Source organism: Plasmodium chabaudi (assembly GCF_900002335.3).
Source record: "Plasmodium chabaudi chabaudi strain AS genome assembly, chromosome: 8".
In the NCBI taxonomy this organism is placed as follows: Eukaryota; Apicomplexa; class Aconoidasida; order Haemosporida; family Plasmodiidae; genus Plasmodium; species Plasmodium chabaudi.
The window spans coordinates 941,492-956,695 of NC_030108.2; the positions used below are offsets into that span (position 1 = coordinate 941,492).

The 15,204-nt window shown below is 22.0% G+C and overlaps 2 protein-coding genes across 2 annotated transcripts; both read right to left on the minus strand.

Annotated features, from left to right (window-relative positions):
• Positions 1 to 237: 237 nt before the first annotated feature.
• PCHAS_0823900 (pre-mRNA-splicing factor 18, putative) lies at positions 238 to 2,492 on the minus strand (the record flags this gene model as incomplete). Its single annotated transcript, XM_016797912.1, has 10 exons — positions 238 to 313; positions 458 to 513; positions 698 to 797; positions 976 to 1,056; positions 1,181 to 1,474; positions 1,569 to 1,655; positions 1,760 to 1,847; positions 1,994 to 2,066; positions 2,186 to 2,310; positions 2,444 to 2,492. The coding sequence occupies 10 exons, from the start codon at positions 2,490 to 2,492 to the stop codon at positions 238 to 240; spliced, it is 1,029 nt and encodes a 342-aa protein (XP_016653816.1).
• A 1,140-nt stretch (positions 2,493 to 3,632) lies between these two features.
• On the minus strand, positions 3,633 to 14,898 carry PCHAS_0824000 (conserved Plasmodium protein, unknown function; the record flags this gene model as incomplete). The annotated part of the gene is made up of 3 exons (XM_736161.2): positions 3,633 to 14,501; positions 14,602 to 14,685; positions 14,797 to 14,898. The coding sequence occupies 3 exons, from the start codon at positions 14,896 to 14,898 to the stop codon at positions 3,633 to 3,635; spliced, it is 11,055 nt and encodes a 3,684-aa protein (XP_741254.2).
• Positions 14,899 to 15,204: the final 306 nt, after the last annotated feature.

Consider the following 15,204-nt stretch of genomic DNA (forward strand, 5'->3'; position numbering starts at 1 on the left):
CGACATATCCGATTTTTTGCGAATATTGAAACTATTATATACTATATTTATTGATTTATTATGGCTTATTTCCAACTTAAAACAAATTAATAATACAAAAAAATATTAACTTAAAAAAATATAATAGCAAGTCTTTTTTAATTTTTAAAACAATCAAATAAAAAAGTAAAAAAAATAATGCATATAAAATAGGTAAAGGCATAAATTTGACTTAATTTTGTCATTAGTGCAAATAAGTCAGATATGAACTGTTGACAAATTAACAGCCTCGGAAGGGTTTGTACAATATTTTCGTTGACAAAAGGACAACAATCTTGAAAATGAAAAAAAAAAATAAAATAAAATAAAATAAAGTTTAAGCAAACAAAGTAAAGTAAAATCTTTTAAAGACAGCAAACACGCATAAATATGAACATGTGCATATATATGCATAGGCTTATTATTTATTAAAGTTCACCTCTTAATCATTTGAATGTACTTCCTTGTTGTTTCATCGTTTAGAATATGTGCTACCTATTTAAATTTTAAGGGCAATTGTTCATTGGATAAGTGTGAGTATATATAAGAAATAGTATGCTTCCAAAAATGAATTAATTATAACAACACTTAACACGTTTTTAAAAAAATGCTCTACACATAAAGCATACATATCTTAAGACAATATTTATTAGTTTAAATATATTAATCAAATTCTTACTTCTGATGCAAAAATTTTAGATCGACCTGCTCTTTCATGTATTCCAACCATAGTAACCCCCATAGGCCATGCTGCATTTCCAATGGCTAGCAACATATAGCTAAAAAAAAAAAACATAAATATTTATGCACGTTCATAAAAAATAAACAAAAATTAGCAAAAATTAGCAAAAATTAGCAAAAATTAGCAAAAATTAGCAAAAATTCGCAAAAAATATGAACATGGAATGTAAAAATCACAATATTGTAATTACTTAGCTAGTTTAATTTTTTTCTTACGCATCATGTGCCGCTTTAAAGTTCTTTTGCTCACAATGGGAAACTATATTATATATTTTGTCCAATATATCATGATCCAAGCTAAGTATAAACAAAAAAATATAATAATACAAATATAGGTGTATATATATTGGCGGAAATTAATGCTTGTTAACATTTTAATATTATAATTTTTTAATAAATAATTGATCTTATTTAGTATTACGTTTTTTGTTTTAATTTTTTTTCAAGAGGTTTTAAATCCTTGTGAGTTTGTAAATAAGTAGCTTGTTTTATTTTCTTTTTATCATCATTGTTGTTTTCGATTTCTTCATTCCATTCTTTCATAGTATTCTTTATCCAATTAAATATAGCTTTTTCTTTATCTATATTTCCCTTTTCATTATTTGTCTCTCCATTTGTTGAACTGTTTATTTTTTCCACACTTTTAGAATTTGTTTTGTCTTCTATTTTATCCTCTAAGTTATCCTCGATTAATTCTATAGCATCTTCTTTCAATCTAGAATAATAAAATATGAAAAACGTTATAAATAATAAGCATAATAGGAATAGATAACAATATAGGACTTGATAATTATACATATATAGCTAACCTCCCTCTTAAGACATCCCCAAAAATGTTTTGCTCATTCCCTTTTAGCTCGTTCTTGTTTATTTTTAACTCATTTAATCTATTATATCTGTGTTAAAGGAATAAAATGATAATTGTGTTATGCATTGAAATAAGAAAATAGCATTGGACATATTTTTATATCGTTACATTTTGTATAGTTGTTTATTATACCTTTGTAAATCTGTTTCACCAAATAATCTGATTGGTTCTTTTAATTGTCTAAGGAGAGTAATTATCTGCTTATTACTTAATGCAATCCCTATGCAAACAAAAATAAAAATATTATTAACATGTATAGTAATGCGTATGCTGCAAAAATTGTTTATTGTAATATAATATGGCTTCACCAGTTTTATGTGCAATTTTGTGAATATACTATATTATTAAAGTAGCTTTATTTTCTACCTGTATGTTTGTCTTCATTTTCTACATCAACACTAGCTTTTTTATGCTTTGAATCTAGCTCATCATTTAATTTCTTTAAAAAATAAGACAAAAAAAAATATATATATAAGCCAATTATATGGGATAGGAATATAAATGTGTGTTAAAAATTGAAAAAGTCTTTTTAGTTAGCCTATGCAAAAATATGCTCACTTTTAATCTTTCGTATTCCTCTGTTTTTTTTTTTTTATATTCACTCTCGTAAATTTTATTAACTTCCTGTTTTTTGTGATTTTCTAAATCGGCCTGCTTAAGCCATCTCTTATTTCCTTTAATTTCTATATCCCAAATTGTGAAAAAAAAAAATATAATAAATAAAAATCATTTTAATATGTCCTCTTATTAAAGATATATAAGAGTGTGTAAATAATTTTAGCTAGATATATGACATTATAATAATTGTGTACTAACCTTTTATTTCCTCTTTTTTTTTCTTTATAAGATTATCCAGCAAGTCCATATTTATGTATTTTTATTTGATATTAATTTTGTTCCTACAACCACTTTTTTAAGGACTAAAAATAATATATTTCTCTATTTATTTAAAATAAAAAAATCCTAGTTAACCCATATATGCAATTATTTTTTTTTTTACAAAAATTTATTTTTCAAATAATGGGCCCCCATCCAGACAAAAAATCATCTGAATTTTATTTTGATATGCTATACATTTATCTATTATATATAATATAAAATAATATAGTTATATATTATTATTATTTTTTCATTTCGAATATATTAAAACAGTAAAAATATTTAAGAGAGTTTTATTTTAGATTAAAGCATACATATATATAATGCAAATTTTTTTTTTTTTTTTCGCAATAATTTTTTTTAATATACATTATATAAATATATATATTTATTTCCCTCTTCATGAATGTTATGTAATAAAAATAAAAGAATCATCTTTTCTTATAATTAAAAATTAATTCAATAATAATTAATTTTGATTTTATTTTATTGTTCTAAATATGGATTAAACATATAAAATGGTATATTATATTATAAGGGTAAATACGGAATGACAGGTGAATAAAATACAGACTCGTAACTTATTTGATTTTCCATATTTATAAGCAAAAAATATTTGAAATAAAATTTGCTACTACCTACAATATCTTAATAATACCATGTTTTATAACGACATTTAAAGCAATGGTTCATTCTATACATATGTGTGTAAATATGTGACATGCATAATAGTAGGAAAATTTTCCTATAACTACAATTCCATTTTTGATAAGCTCATATCAAGTATGTTTTTGATTTGCACATTTGTAAGCATAAATAATAAAAAAGAAAAATTATTTTAGAACTTTTTTTATTACATAATGTGTTATACTACCAAATTTGTAGTCATATTTTAAAAAATTAAAAACAAGTTTGAAAAAAATAAAAAAAATTACAGAATAAAAAATGATATAATACAACAAAATGATGGCAAACAAAAGAGGCAGTACATTCCATTTCTCATTTTGTGCAATCAAGAAATGGAAAGCCACGATGTATGCATATTCATTATTCTATAATGGTCAGCAAACGAATAAACGGAAAACAAAAATATAACAATTGTAGTAAATAGGAATAGTATGGATCATTAGGAATTATCAAACGGCATAGACAATGAAGATACGGCATCAAATAATTCTTCAATAGTTGGATTGGTTGGAAATATAGTCAATGCACTTTTTAATTGTTGTAAACCATTTTTATCAAAATGAAAAATAATATTTAACAAATCCATATTTATATAATAATTTTTTTTTTCAAATATTTTTGAAGAATAGGAATGTAAATGTAAATATTTTTTGATGTGATAAAGCATGTTAGGATTATAAGAAATATTAATTAAAAAATGTAAATACATAAAATTTATAGATTTATTTAATAAGTTATTTCTTCGTATGTCAGTTTGGTGATTGTCTTCTTCTTCATTATTACAATGTAATGTATTATCTGGATTTGATAGATTGCTTAATAAATAATAATAATCAACATCGTAATGTGTATTATCTTTTATATTATTCTTTATAACATCATTATAACTATTTATATCATATATACGATATTTATTCATTTCATATATTTTTTCCATAGTAAATTTCTCCATCCATATATTTCCTGGATGCCATTTTTTCGATCCAATTCGAAAGTTCAATAAATTTTTAGAATTCTGAACAGCTTTTAAGTAATTATTCTTAGCTGGCTTTGATATATTCAAATCATTTGAAAGGGATGTCATATTAGAATTGGGGATACAATTACTTAATGCTGATATTTCTTCATTTTGAGATTCGGAATAATTTAAAGGGACGATAGTAGCATCACCTAATTGACTATGTATAATATCAATATAATCATTTTTTCTATTTATTATAGAAAAGGATGTAACATTTTTATTTCGTCTTTGATCATATATACTATTTAATAATTCGATTCCATTTTTTTTATCATAAAATTCGTAAGAACATAATTTTAATAATCTATTAAATATTTTTAATTTCAATTCAAATTCAAATATATTTTTTGATTTTTTTTCAAATAATTTTCTTATAAGTATAATTTTTTTATTCATATAAATTAGTGCTCTATCTATGAATATAGACAATAATTTTTTGTGTTTATTTTTCATAAAATATTTATAATAATATATATTTTTTTCAAATTTTTTTTTCACACCCTTTTGTTTTGTCGTTGTACATTTCCATTGTTGTGGGCATGCTTTACATTTTTTCCCTTCGATTAAAATTTGTAAAAAGATCATCAAATCATAACAAATTTCAATATTTCTATTTTCATCAAAGCAGTAATTTTGTTTATTCTGTTTTAGTGGGAATACATACATATTATATATATTACATTTTTTATCGACTAAATAGAAATTTTCATAAAAGTTCATATACTTCCTGAAACTTTCTGTTATATATTCCTTTTTATTTATATTTAAATTAAACCCTATAGTGTTGTAAAATAATTTATTTTTACATAAAATGTGTATGTTATTTTTAAATTTTATTGTAGCTATATTTATGATGTTGTTTTGAAATATTTTATAAAAAAATAAATAATTTTTGCACACTACATTTAAGTAATCAATTATATTATTAAATATGAATAATTTTATTGTGTTATTTTGTTTTGAATTAGTAATACTGCTGCTATTATTTTTGCCTATAGACAATATAGTTCCATATATAGATTTGATACCGCGTAAAAAAAATACATTTTTGAATTCATTATATTCATATATTTTTAAATAATTTTTTGTAATTATGATTATTTTATTTTCAAAAGTTTTCATATCAATTATATCTTCATAATTATCTGTACTATTACAACATTCTATTAATCCATATTTCAATTTTTTAAAAAATTTTAAATCATTATGATTAAAATAATTATCAAATACATAATTATTTATATCTTCAAAATTATATTCTTGTTTATCATTTGTTCTGTCTTTTCCTAATATGGCATCAATTCTATTTCTAACCATATTAGTTCTATAATTTTCATAAAGTTCACCATATGTTGGAAGTGTAAAAGTAGTTATACTTTCATTTGTGTTTCTATCCCTCCTATTAGTATCACTAACCTCTTGTTGTCTTCTACTAGTTTCATTAGTACTGCTAGTAAACATATTTCTTCTCGCATTTTCAGTAAGTCTTTGTTTTTTTTTAATAATCAAACTTCTTAAATATTCATTTTCACTCATCTCATTATTTTTACTGTCCTTCACATTTCTTCTAATTATTTTGTCACCTTCAATCAGCTTTTTATACAAATCCGAAAAATTTAGCTCTCCGTATTTTCCAAACTTTTCAAAATCTTGAGAAATTACTACGTGCCTATTTTTATGGCTAGCCAAATTTCTATTATCCTCGGACATAATAATTTTTAGGAGAATGATTTTATTTTTTTGTGTAAATATAATATATTTATTTAAAAATATACCTACATGTTTCATGTTTCTATTTATATATATAACCGGATTTGTAGCCACATTCTTATAAAATAAATCAACAATATTTTCTCGTTTTATTTTTTTAAACACAAAAAAGTTTGTTTCGTTTGTTGTGTTCTTCAATAAGTTTGTATTTATTCCCTCGTTTTTTAACTCATCATATGTGCACACATTTTCAGCTACTTTTTCGACATGTTTTTTTTTATTTTTTTTTGACAATTTAAGAATAAAAATATTTTTATTTATATATTTTATATTTATCCAAAAAGACACATTTGTTCGAAAGTTGACTAAATAAGCATAATTACCTACTAAGCACATAATAAAATATATTTCTTCATTTGTTAAATTGAATTTTTTATTAAAATTATTTTTTAAATTACAAAAAACAATGTTCTTAACTTTGTAACTTATACTGTTGATATATACAAAAAGACAATCATATGTTTCATAATTATTTACATTATTTTTATTTATTTTTTTTTTTTCAAAATTTTTATATTTATAATTTTTTATTTTATAGCCATATTTTATGGCACACTCTTCTTTAAACTGATTTAAGCTTTTCCAATTTTTTTTAAATATATTTCTATAACGATAAAAATGTCTTTTTTTCCTCCTTCGTTTATTGCCTAACTCATTCTTTTTTCTTTTCATATTCTTGTTCGTTTTATTTGAATTTTTTAAAATTTTATAAAAATAATTTTTTTTTTCAATAATTTTATTCATAATTTTTATATATCCCTTTTTTCTCTTTCTCCAAAATTTGGAATCCTCATTGAAGTTGGAAAAGTCAGCCAATTTTTCCTCCTCGAATTGGTCATCAATTTTGTTGTGACTTACTACATGTTTAGAGTTAATTATTTTGTAGTATTCTATAATATTACTAAAGTTATATTTACTACCTCTTACTTGCAAAATAACAAAGTTTAAATTTTGAACCGATGTTCGTTTATTTCCTTCATCATATTGTTTTTTCCTACGTGCCCAACATTGGCTATTAACTTCTATGTTTGTTAAACGATAATTATCTTTCCCTTCCTTTTTTATGTCCCCAAAATGTGTATTCCCTCGTTCTACATTTCGAGCAACATTCATTTCGTTAACTATAAGTTTATATAAATCGCTACAGCTTTCATCACTATATTCGTTTCTTATGGGTGTGTAGCAATTTTTATCCAATTCTACATTATTATATGTACAACATAAACGATGTTGTTTATTCATTTCTTTATATTGTTTACTGAAAATAAGAGAACTGTCACTATTTTGATCTTTTAACATCTTTTGTCTTTTTACAAAAATATTTTCATCAAGATTTTCTCCAAATCTATCTTCATTCAAACTTAGGATGTTGTCAACATTGTTTCTTTTTTTATGACTTGTATAATTATTTTCCAAATAGACTAAATCAGAAATTGTATTATTTTTATTTTTTGTTTTTTGATCAAATAAGACATTTAACATTTTACATATTTTATTCGCAGATTTATATATATTTTCTTTTCTTTTAAATTCATTTAACATATCTAGCTGCTCAACATCATATGGGGAATAACCATTTATAAATAAATTAAACTGAATTAATTCATTTTGAAAAAAGCTAGTTAATTTATATTTTAAAATTATTATAATAAAAAATAAAAAGGAATAAATATTATTTTTAAAATTTATATATTTATCTCGAAGAAGATATAATATATGTTTATTTTTTACAAAAATATTATTATCCTTTAAAAATATATTATTATAAACATATAATAAATTTGTTTGGCTTTTATCACTTTTTTCTTTATTATTAATATATTCATTTTTTTTATTATCTTTTAAACTGTTAAATAGGTTTAAAATACTTTTGCCTTTTTCATCTTCCTTTATTTTTTCATTTATCCAATTTAAGATATTTTCTCTTTCTTTACATGTACATATTTGAAAAGCTTCTTTTAATATATAATTTCTATCTAAATTTAAATGAAATATATTTTTTATATTTTGATTTGTGCCTATATTGATAATTGATTTCCCAAACTTCAATTGATTTGTCTTTTTTCCACAATCACATCCAATATATTTATTATTGCACACACTTTTTTTTTTACCTGACTTGTTCATATTTTTTAAGCTTAATAAAGTTTTAATATTATCTTTTTGGTGAGTTGGCCTTGAATATATTACCCCATTTTTAAAATAATAACTAAACTCATTTGATGTATTTCCTTCAACAAATTTATGAATTTTTAAATTGTTTAAAGAATACCTTTCAGGGAAACATAAGACACTTTTTTTAACTACCCCTATCTTTAATTCATTATTAATTGATATTATAATTAAAAAAATAAAATTATTTTTATTATTATTTTTTATTAGTATTATATTATTGGGGCTTATGTAGTTTTTTACTTTCACCACTTTGTTGTTAATGTAGTTCTTAAAGTTGTGTGTCTCCCAACTAGTTGTCATTTCATTTTTGCAATAATTCTCACACCAATTTTCATCCTTTTTTTCAACCTTTTTTTCATCGTTTTGTTTGGAAATATGACAAAATAGATCGTTGCCAGTTGTAGCCTGACCTACTAATTCATTCTCAGGCCTATTCTGTGTGCAATTTTTTTTTGTATATGGTCTATTAATTGTACATATTTTTAAAGGAATAAGAAAAATGTTTTTATTTTTTATTTTGTCAGACCCAATATTTTTTAATTTAAAAAAATTATTGTTAATATATTTTTTCTTTATATTGAATAAGTTGGCAATATTGGAATTGAGTTTCTTTGCAAATTTTGTAGTACAGTCGTTTTTATGAAATTTGCGATTATCATTTGATTTATCGGATTTAATCATACTTGATAAAAAAATGTATAAATTGTTTTCACAAAATACTGGAACATATGCATTTTTTTTATAAGGGCCATAAAATTTTTTATTTTTTTTATCACTACATTGAATTTTATTTTTAACTACTTTTTCAATGTTAATAAAATTTACACACCCATTACCTAATAAAAATTCGTCATATACTTTTGTTATTATTTTTTGAGTTTTACAAAATAAAAAATAATCTAAATATAATTTATTATATTTCTCTAAGCCCAAATCATTAAATATATCATAAACTTTTACAACACCTATATTTGTACCAATCAATATAAAACTGTTTAATTTAATTATATTAGTAATTTTTATTTGATCATTTAAAGTGTCTATAATAAAACTATGATCATTCTTTATACAAACAATTATATCATTATATTTTTCTTCCTCCATTTTAATATTCATTTCTTTATTTTCCCGAAACATATAACAACATTTTTTTTCATTTATATTGTCATACTTATATTTTACATTCCTTTCTCCACCAATTTTGTTATAATTAAAATGGGAGTATGTAGAAAGATCGTCATTGATATTTATATTGTTACTATGTTTTTTCTCTAGATAATACACAAAGACTTCACATTGTCTTTTCTTTCCTAAGCAAACGACTACATGGTCATCGGTTTGAGGCCCTTCAAAATGCGAGAAATGTGTGTCAGCCTTTCCATTTTTTCCTGCTATATTTGATCTACTGTTTGCACGAATCAATAAGTAGATCGAATAGATAGGTGATCTTGAATTAATCGAATTTAAAAGAGAAAATTGGTTATTTACAAAATCAATGTAAAATAGGTCAACAGTATTATTGGTATAAGATAGACATAAAAAATTGTCTTGATAATAATGATTAACTATACTTTTATTTTCAAATTCAATTTCAAAAAAATCAATAAAACTTATAATTTGATCAGTATTTGCACACACTCTATATTTATTTATACGTATACTTATATGATTTATAAAAAGTATATATATAATATCTCCACTTTTATGTACACTTTTTGTAAATAATATTTTATGAGGTAAGAAATTTAACTCGTTTATTTCTTCATCGGTAAGTATATAAAATTTATTAGTATTTTTGTTTATTTTATTTTTTTTTTTTTTTTCCTGACTAGCCAATTTTTCATTAAACTTTTTGGACAGCAAAATTGAATTCTCGAAATAATTGCATATATTATCGCATAAAATGAAAGAAAAAATTGTTTTAAAATAATTAGATATACACAAAATATTAAAATATTTATTAATACTGATAAAAAAAAAGGTACTATTGCAAAAATTTGAATTTTTATAGGCAGTATTTAAGCAAGATTGTAGACCTAAATTTATTTTTTTTTTATCGTTCCCTAACAATAAACTATATCCAGCCATTATTTTATATAAATTATCATTTTTATCAACTATAAATAGTTTATATCCTAAATTTTTTTTTACTTTTTTTATTTCAAATATAGAATTATTATCTTTATTTTTTAAATATTCATTTGGTTCATTTTTTATGTTTTGAATTTTTTGCAATTCAATAAAAGTATCATGTTGAAACATGTTTGAATTATTGTTAATTATTTTTGATTTATATTTATAATCCTTAATTGATTTTATTTTATTATATTCATAAAATAAATTTAAAAAGCTTTTAAAAATATATAATTGTTTATTCTTATTAAATAAAACAAGCGATTTTACTACAACTGCAATATCAGACTGTTCTTGTTTCAAAATCAACAAAATGCTTTCTTTCATTTGGCGTTTATTCTTGTAAGATCGATCTATATCAAAGTTGTCATTATTTTCTGACTTGTTCATATTTTTTTTATCAAATTGTTTTTCTTTAGCCTTGCCACATATCACATTGTTCTTACTTGTCAAACAAAATACGCTTTTTGCTTGCAAAAAAATATCTTTAAAATAGTTTTTTTCATTTTGATAAAGACTATATCCTTCGAAATTACTTCTATATATTAAAATTCGATTATTCTTGTAATTATAAAGTATAAAAATTAAATGCATTGTTTTTTTTTCATGATCAATTATTAAGTAGCGTATGTTAAATAATGTGTGTGCAAAAATTTTATTATCCATTTTTATTGTGTCCAATTGCACGATTATCATATTTGGAAATGTAATTAGCTGAGATAAGTTTATCTTTTTCAAAGATTTTTTTTTTCTATCTTTTGTATTGGTCGTGCTAAAATGGATAATATGTTCTGAACTTGTATCGGCATATTTTTCGCTCAAAGTTTTTTCATTTTCGCTATCATATTTTTCATTATGTTTACACAGTTTTGCAAAATTTGTTTTACTAATTTCGAGAGATGTACAATATTTATTGGCGCTTCCTATATGTTTTCCATTTTTTTTCTCAGCATGTTTAACTGGTCTATCTTGCAAAGATATCCTTTTTCTGCCCTTCAATATTCGTGCTTTGTAAAAAAGGTTAGTGTAATTTATATTCTTATCAATGTAATTGACACCCTTTTCAACTTTTCCGCTTTCCTCTATATCTAATATAAAAGAAGTAGACATCATAGTAGAATAATACATCGAAAAGTTTTTTTTAAATATTTTTTCAAAAATCTTAAATTTATAATTATATTCAAATGTAGACGAATAAAAACTGTCTAGATATGGTATATTATTCAAATTTTTAAAATATTTAAAAGGTTTAAACAAATTATTTCGAAAATTAAACTGAGCTTTATTTAGATATTCTTTATCATGATACATCAATTTTTTTTTATTTTTTAAAATACAAAACAATTCAGAACAAGTTTTAATAACTTCATCGGTGTTATTATTTGGTATGTTAATAAAATTATTTAAATTATTTGCTTCAGAATAAAAATCAGAAAATAATATATCCTCTTTAACTTCTTTATAATAATTTTTTTTCTTCACAATTTTAAAAAACTCAAATTTATAAATATATTGTATATCATTAGAATTGTAAATGTAATAATTCATTAATGTTATGTTTGCACCATATATGTTAGAAAATGAAAATAAAAATATTCCTTTTTTTGTAAACACAGCAAAAATATTTTCCATTACTTTTTCAATCTTAACAACATTTAAAGGGATTTTTAATTTGGCTTTTGGTATTATCTGATATTCAAATATGTTACTACTATGATGGTTGTCATACATACCTCTATTTTTACCTTTTTTGTCTTGAATTTTTTTATTTCGAACTTTTAAAAACATAATATTTGCTTCATCCTTTTCGTTATAAGCTATGACTACAATTTTACTCACCCCGCTACTTAATTTGGCATGGTACTTCTTTTTCTGATTTTCCCAATTTTTTCGGCTTTTTTTATTATTTTTGCATGCCTCAGCAGTTTTGGGGTACAACCTTTTACAAATTTTACGATAATTAAATTTTGTTACGTTTAGCAACTTAAGAGATATAAAATGAAGGTGTATTGTGTTTATGATAATAATTTTTAATTGCTCATAGTATAGAGACAGTTCATGTTTTGAATTTGCGCAGCACTGTTCGATATCTTCTCCAAAGGAAGTAGAACTTTTTATTTCATTAGCTTGATCATCAGCTGAATCAGATTTCAGAAATTTGGTTAATAAGGACAGTCTATTGTGTACTAAAAATAGTTCATTATTATTTTGTATGTTTTTTTCGCTAGTTATATTATTTGGCTGTTCATGTCTATTTACATTTGTTATGGTCTTAGACAAATTTATGTTGTCGGTTTTGTGAAAATTGTCATATATATCACAATTTGGATCATCGGAAATAAATAAAAAGTTTAAAATATGAAAAAAAAAAACATTTAAAAGGTATAACTGAATTAATATCTCGTATAATATTTTTGGGCTTTTTGTCTTTCTTCTTAAAATATGAAATGAAAATATCATTTCTTTATTCATTGTTTTGTTACTAGAATAAAATAATATAATGAAATAAAATAATAATAATTTTATTCTTATCATAATATTAAATAAAAAAAATACATTTATTTCTTGCCGTTCATAAAAAAAAGTGACATTTTTAAAAATGCCAAAATTATTCATCCTATTTTTACTATCATTATTTATGTTATATTTTTTGATAAGATAAATAAACTTGTTAAAAAAGTGTTGACAAACTAAGCATGTGTTAAAATTGTGATTATACTTATTATTGTAACTATTAATAACTTTGTAAAGATTTATAAAATTTATTATTTTTATTTTTTTAATGTGTTTACTCCATATTTTTAAATAATTTATATCTTTATAATATTCTTTTTTATATTTTTTTACAATATATATTTCTTTTTTTTTGAAAAAAGAATTATCAATGATGCTACTATTGTGTGTATTGCTACTGAAAAAAATCTGTTTCTTTAGGTCTATAATTTCGTTATATATTCTCATCGAATAAAATATAACATTTTTGATAAACTCATAATAAGTACAATTATTTTTTAAAAAGTATACTAAAAAAATTATTTTAAAATTTGTACAATATATGAATTCATCATGATAATGCTCCAATTCTTCATTCATTTTGTTTGACTCTTCAAAAATGCTGTGCATTTTATTTTTGTCATTATTATTTTTTACTTTCCTATCCCATATATCGTTGCAATTACCTTCCTTTGCAATGTCTTTAGCACCATGTTTAATGCTCACCCCTCGAATAGGAGTCAAATTCCATCTTGTTTTTTTTTGAAATATTTTTTTAGTTTGTACATACAATAAATTTTTAGAAACCCTACGTACTGGTTTCTTCTTAAAAATTTTATGTATCCCCTTTGTAAGCATACAATTTTGATTGTCATTTTCAATTTCACTTTCATAAGTAGGGTGATAAAAATTAATGTTACATTCACTATTTATGTTATCTTTATTTTTTAAGATGTTTTGAATTTTTCTATATATACGTGTGTTGTTATGATTAGTATCTGTTTCATACATTCTATACGAAATTGAAGAATTTTTTTTTTTTTTTCGAATTTTATTCCACCATTTTAAATAGCTAAAATCATTATGCTTCCATTCTATATATGTGATAAAGGTTATATTTTTCGAAAATTTAAAAAATGTAAATCCATTTTCTTCATTTTTAATTATTTTATAAAATATATTTTCATTGTCTGTACTATTAATTATATTTCTACATTCATATGTACTATGTTTATCATTACCATTTGGATATAAAAAATTATTTTTATTTTTTTTTATTTTATAAATATGCGAACTATTATCTTCTTTCACTATAGTGTGTAAACATTCCTCATTGTCTTTCTCTTTAAAATTATTATTTTTTTTTTGTATATTCTTACAACATATTTTATGTTTTTCATCGAAATAGTTTAAATCACATTTATTTTTGTATTTATCATTTATTTCTACTTTTTTGACATATAAAAAATTTTCAATTGAAATTAAAAAAGAGTTAGTTGATTTACAAATGTTAATATATTTATGGTACCCATCTTGGACCTTGTCAATCTGTTCATTTTTTTTTAATTTAATTATTTTTGAATATATTTTTAATTTTTTAGAATATAAATTTCCAATAAAACAACATTCAACAAAAGTTTTATCAAATTTTAAAATTCGAAAGTTTAGTCTTTCATCAACGATAATAAATTTGTCATGACCTTTGTCTTCAAGTAGCTGTTAAAAAAAGAATAAAAAAAAGCATACATTTTTATGTTTATACATATGAATAGTTACAAAAGGGTAAGCATATTTATATTGCTTATTTAAAATTTACTTGTAAAAATAGTATCTTCAAAAATGTATTTTGCACATATATGGTTTCCTTAAAGTCGCATGACAATAATTCTAGGTAGCTATCCTGTTAAGTTAAAAATAAAATAAAAAAATAAAATAAAATAAAATACAGCTTATTCATAAGCAGATTCAAACGTAACACAAATAAAATACATGATCATACACATATGTCTACCTTTGCTGTGAGGATAAAATAATTTTCTTGATGTTTTATGAATTTCCCTTTTATTATGAAATTGATTTCATTAGTACTCTGTGTAGTTTGAATTGTTATCATTTTAAAAAAATATAAAATACATATTCATATAATATATGTGAAAATACGGAAAAAACACAATATAATATAAAAATTGGTAAAAAAATTGTATTCAATCTTTAATTATTCTTCAACTGTGTATTGTGTTTATATAGAATATGAAAATGATGATGTAACTCAAAAATACAAATATACCTACATAAGTATTCTTGTGTTTTTTTTAATAATGATAAAATAGTTGATTATAATTCAAAATTGTTACAATGTTTCATAAATAAAAAAACAAAAAAACGAAAAAAATATAAATGGGCTTATATTTATAATATA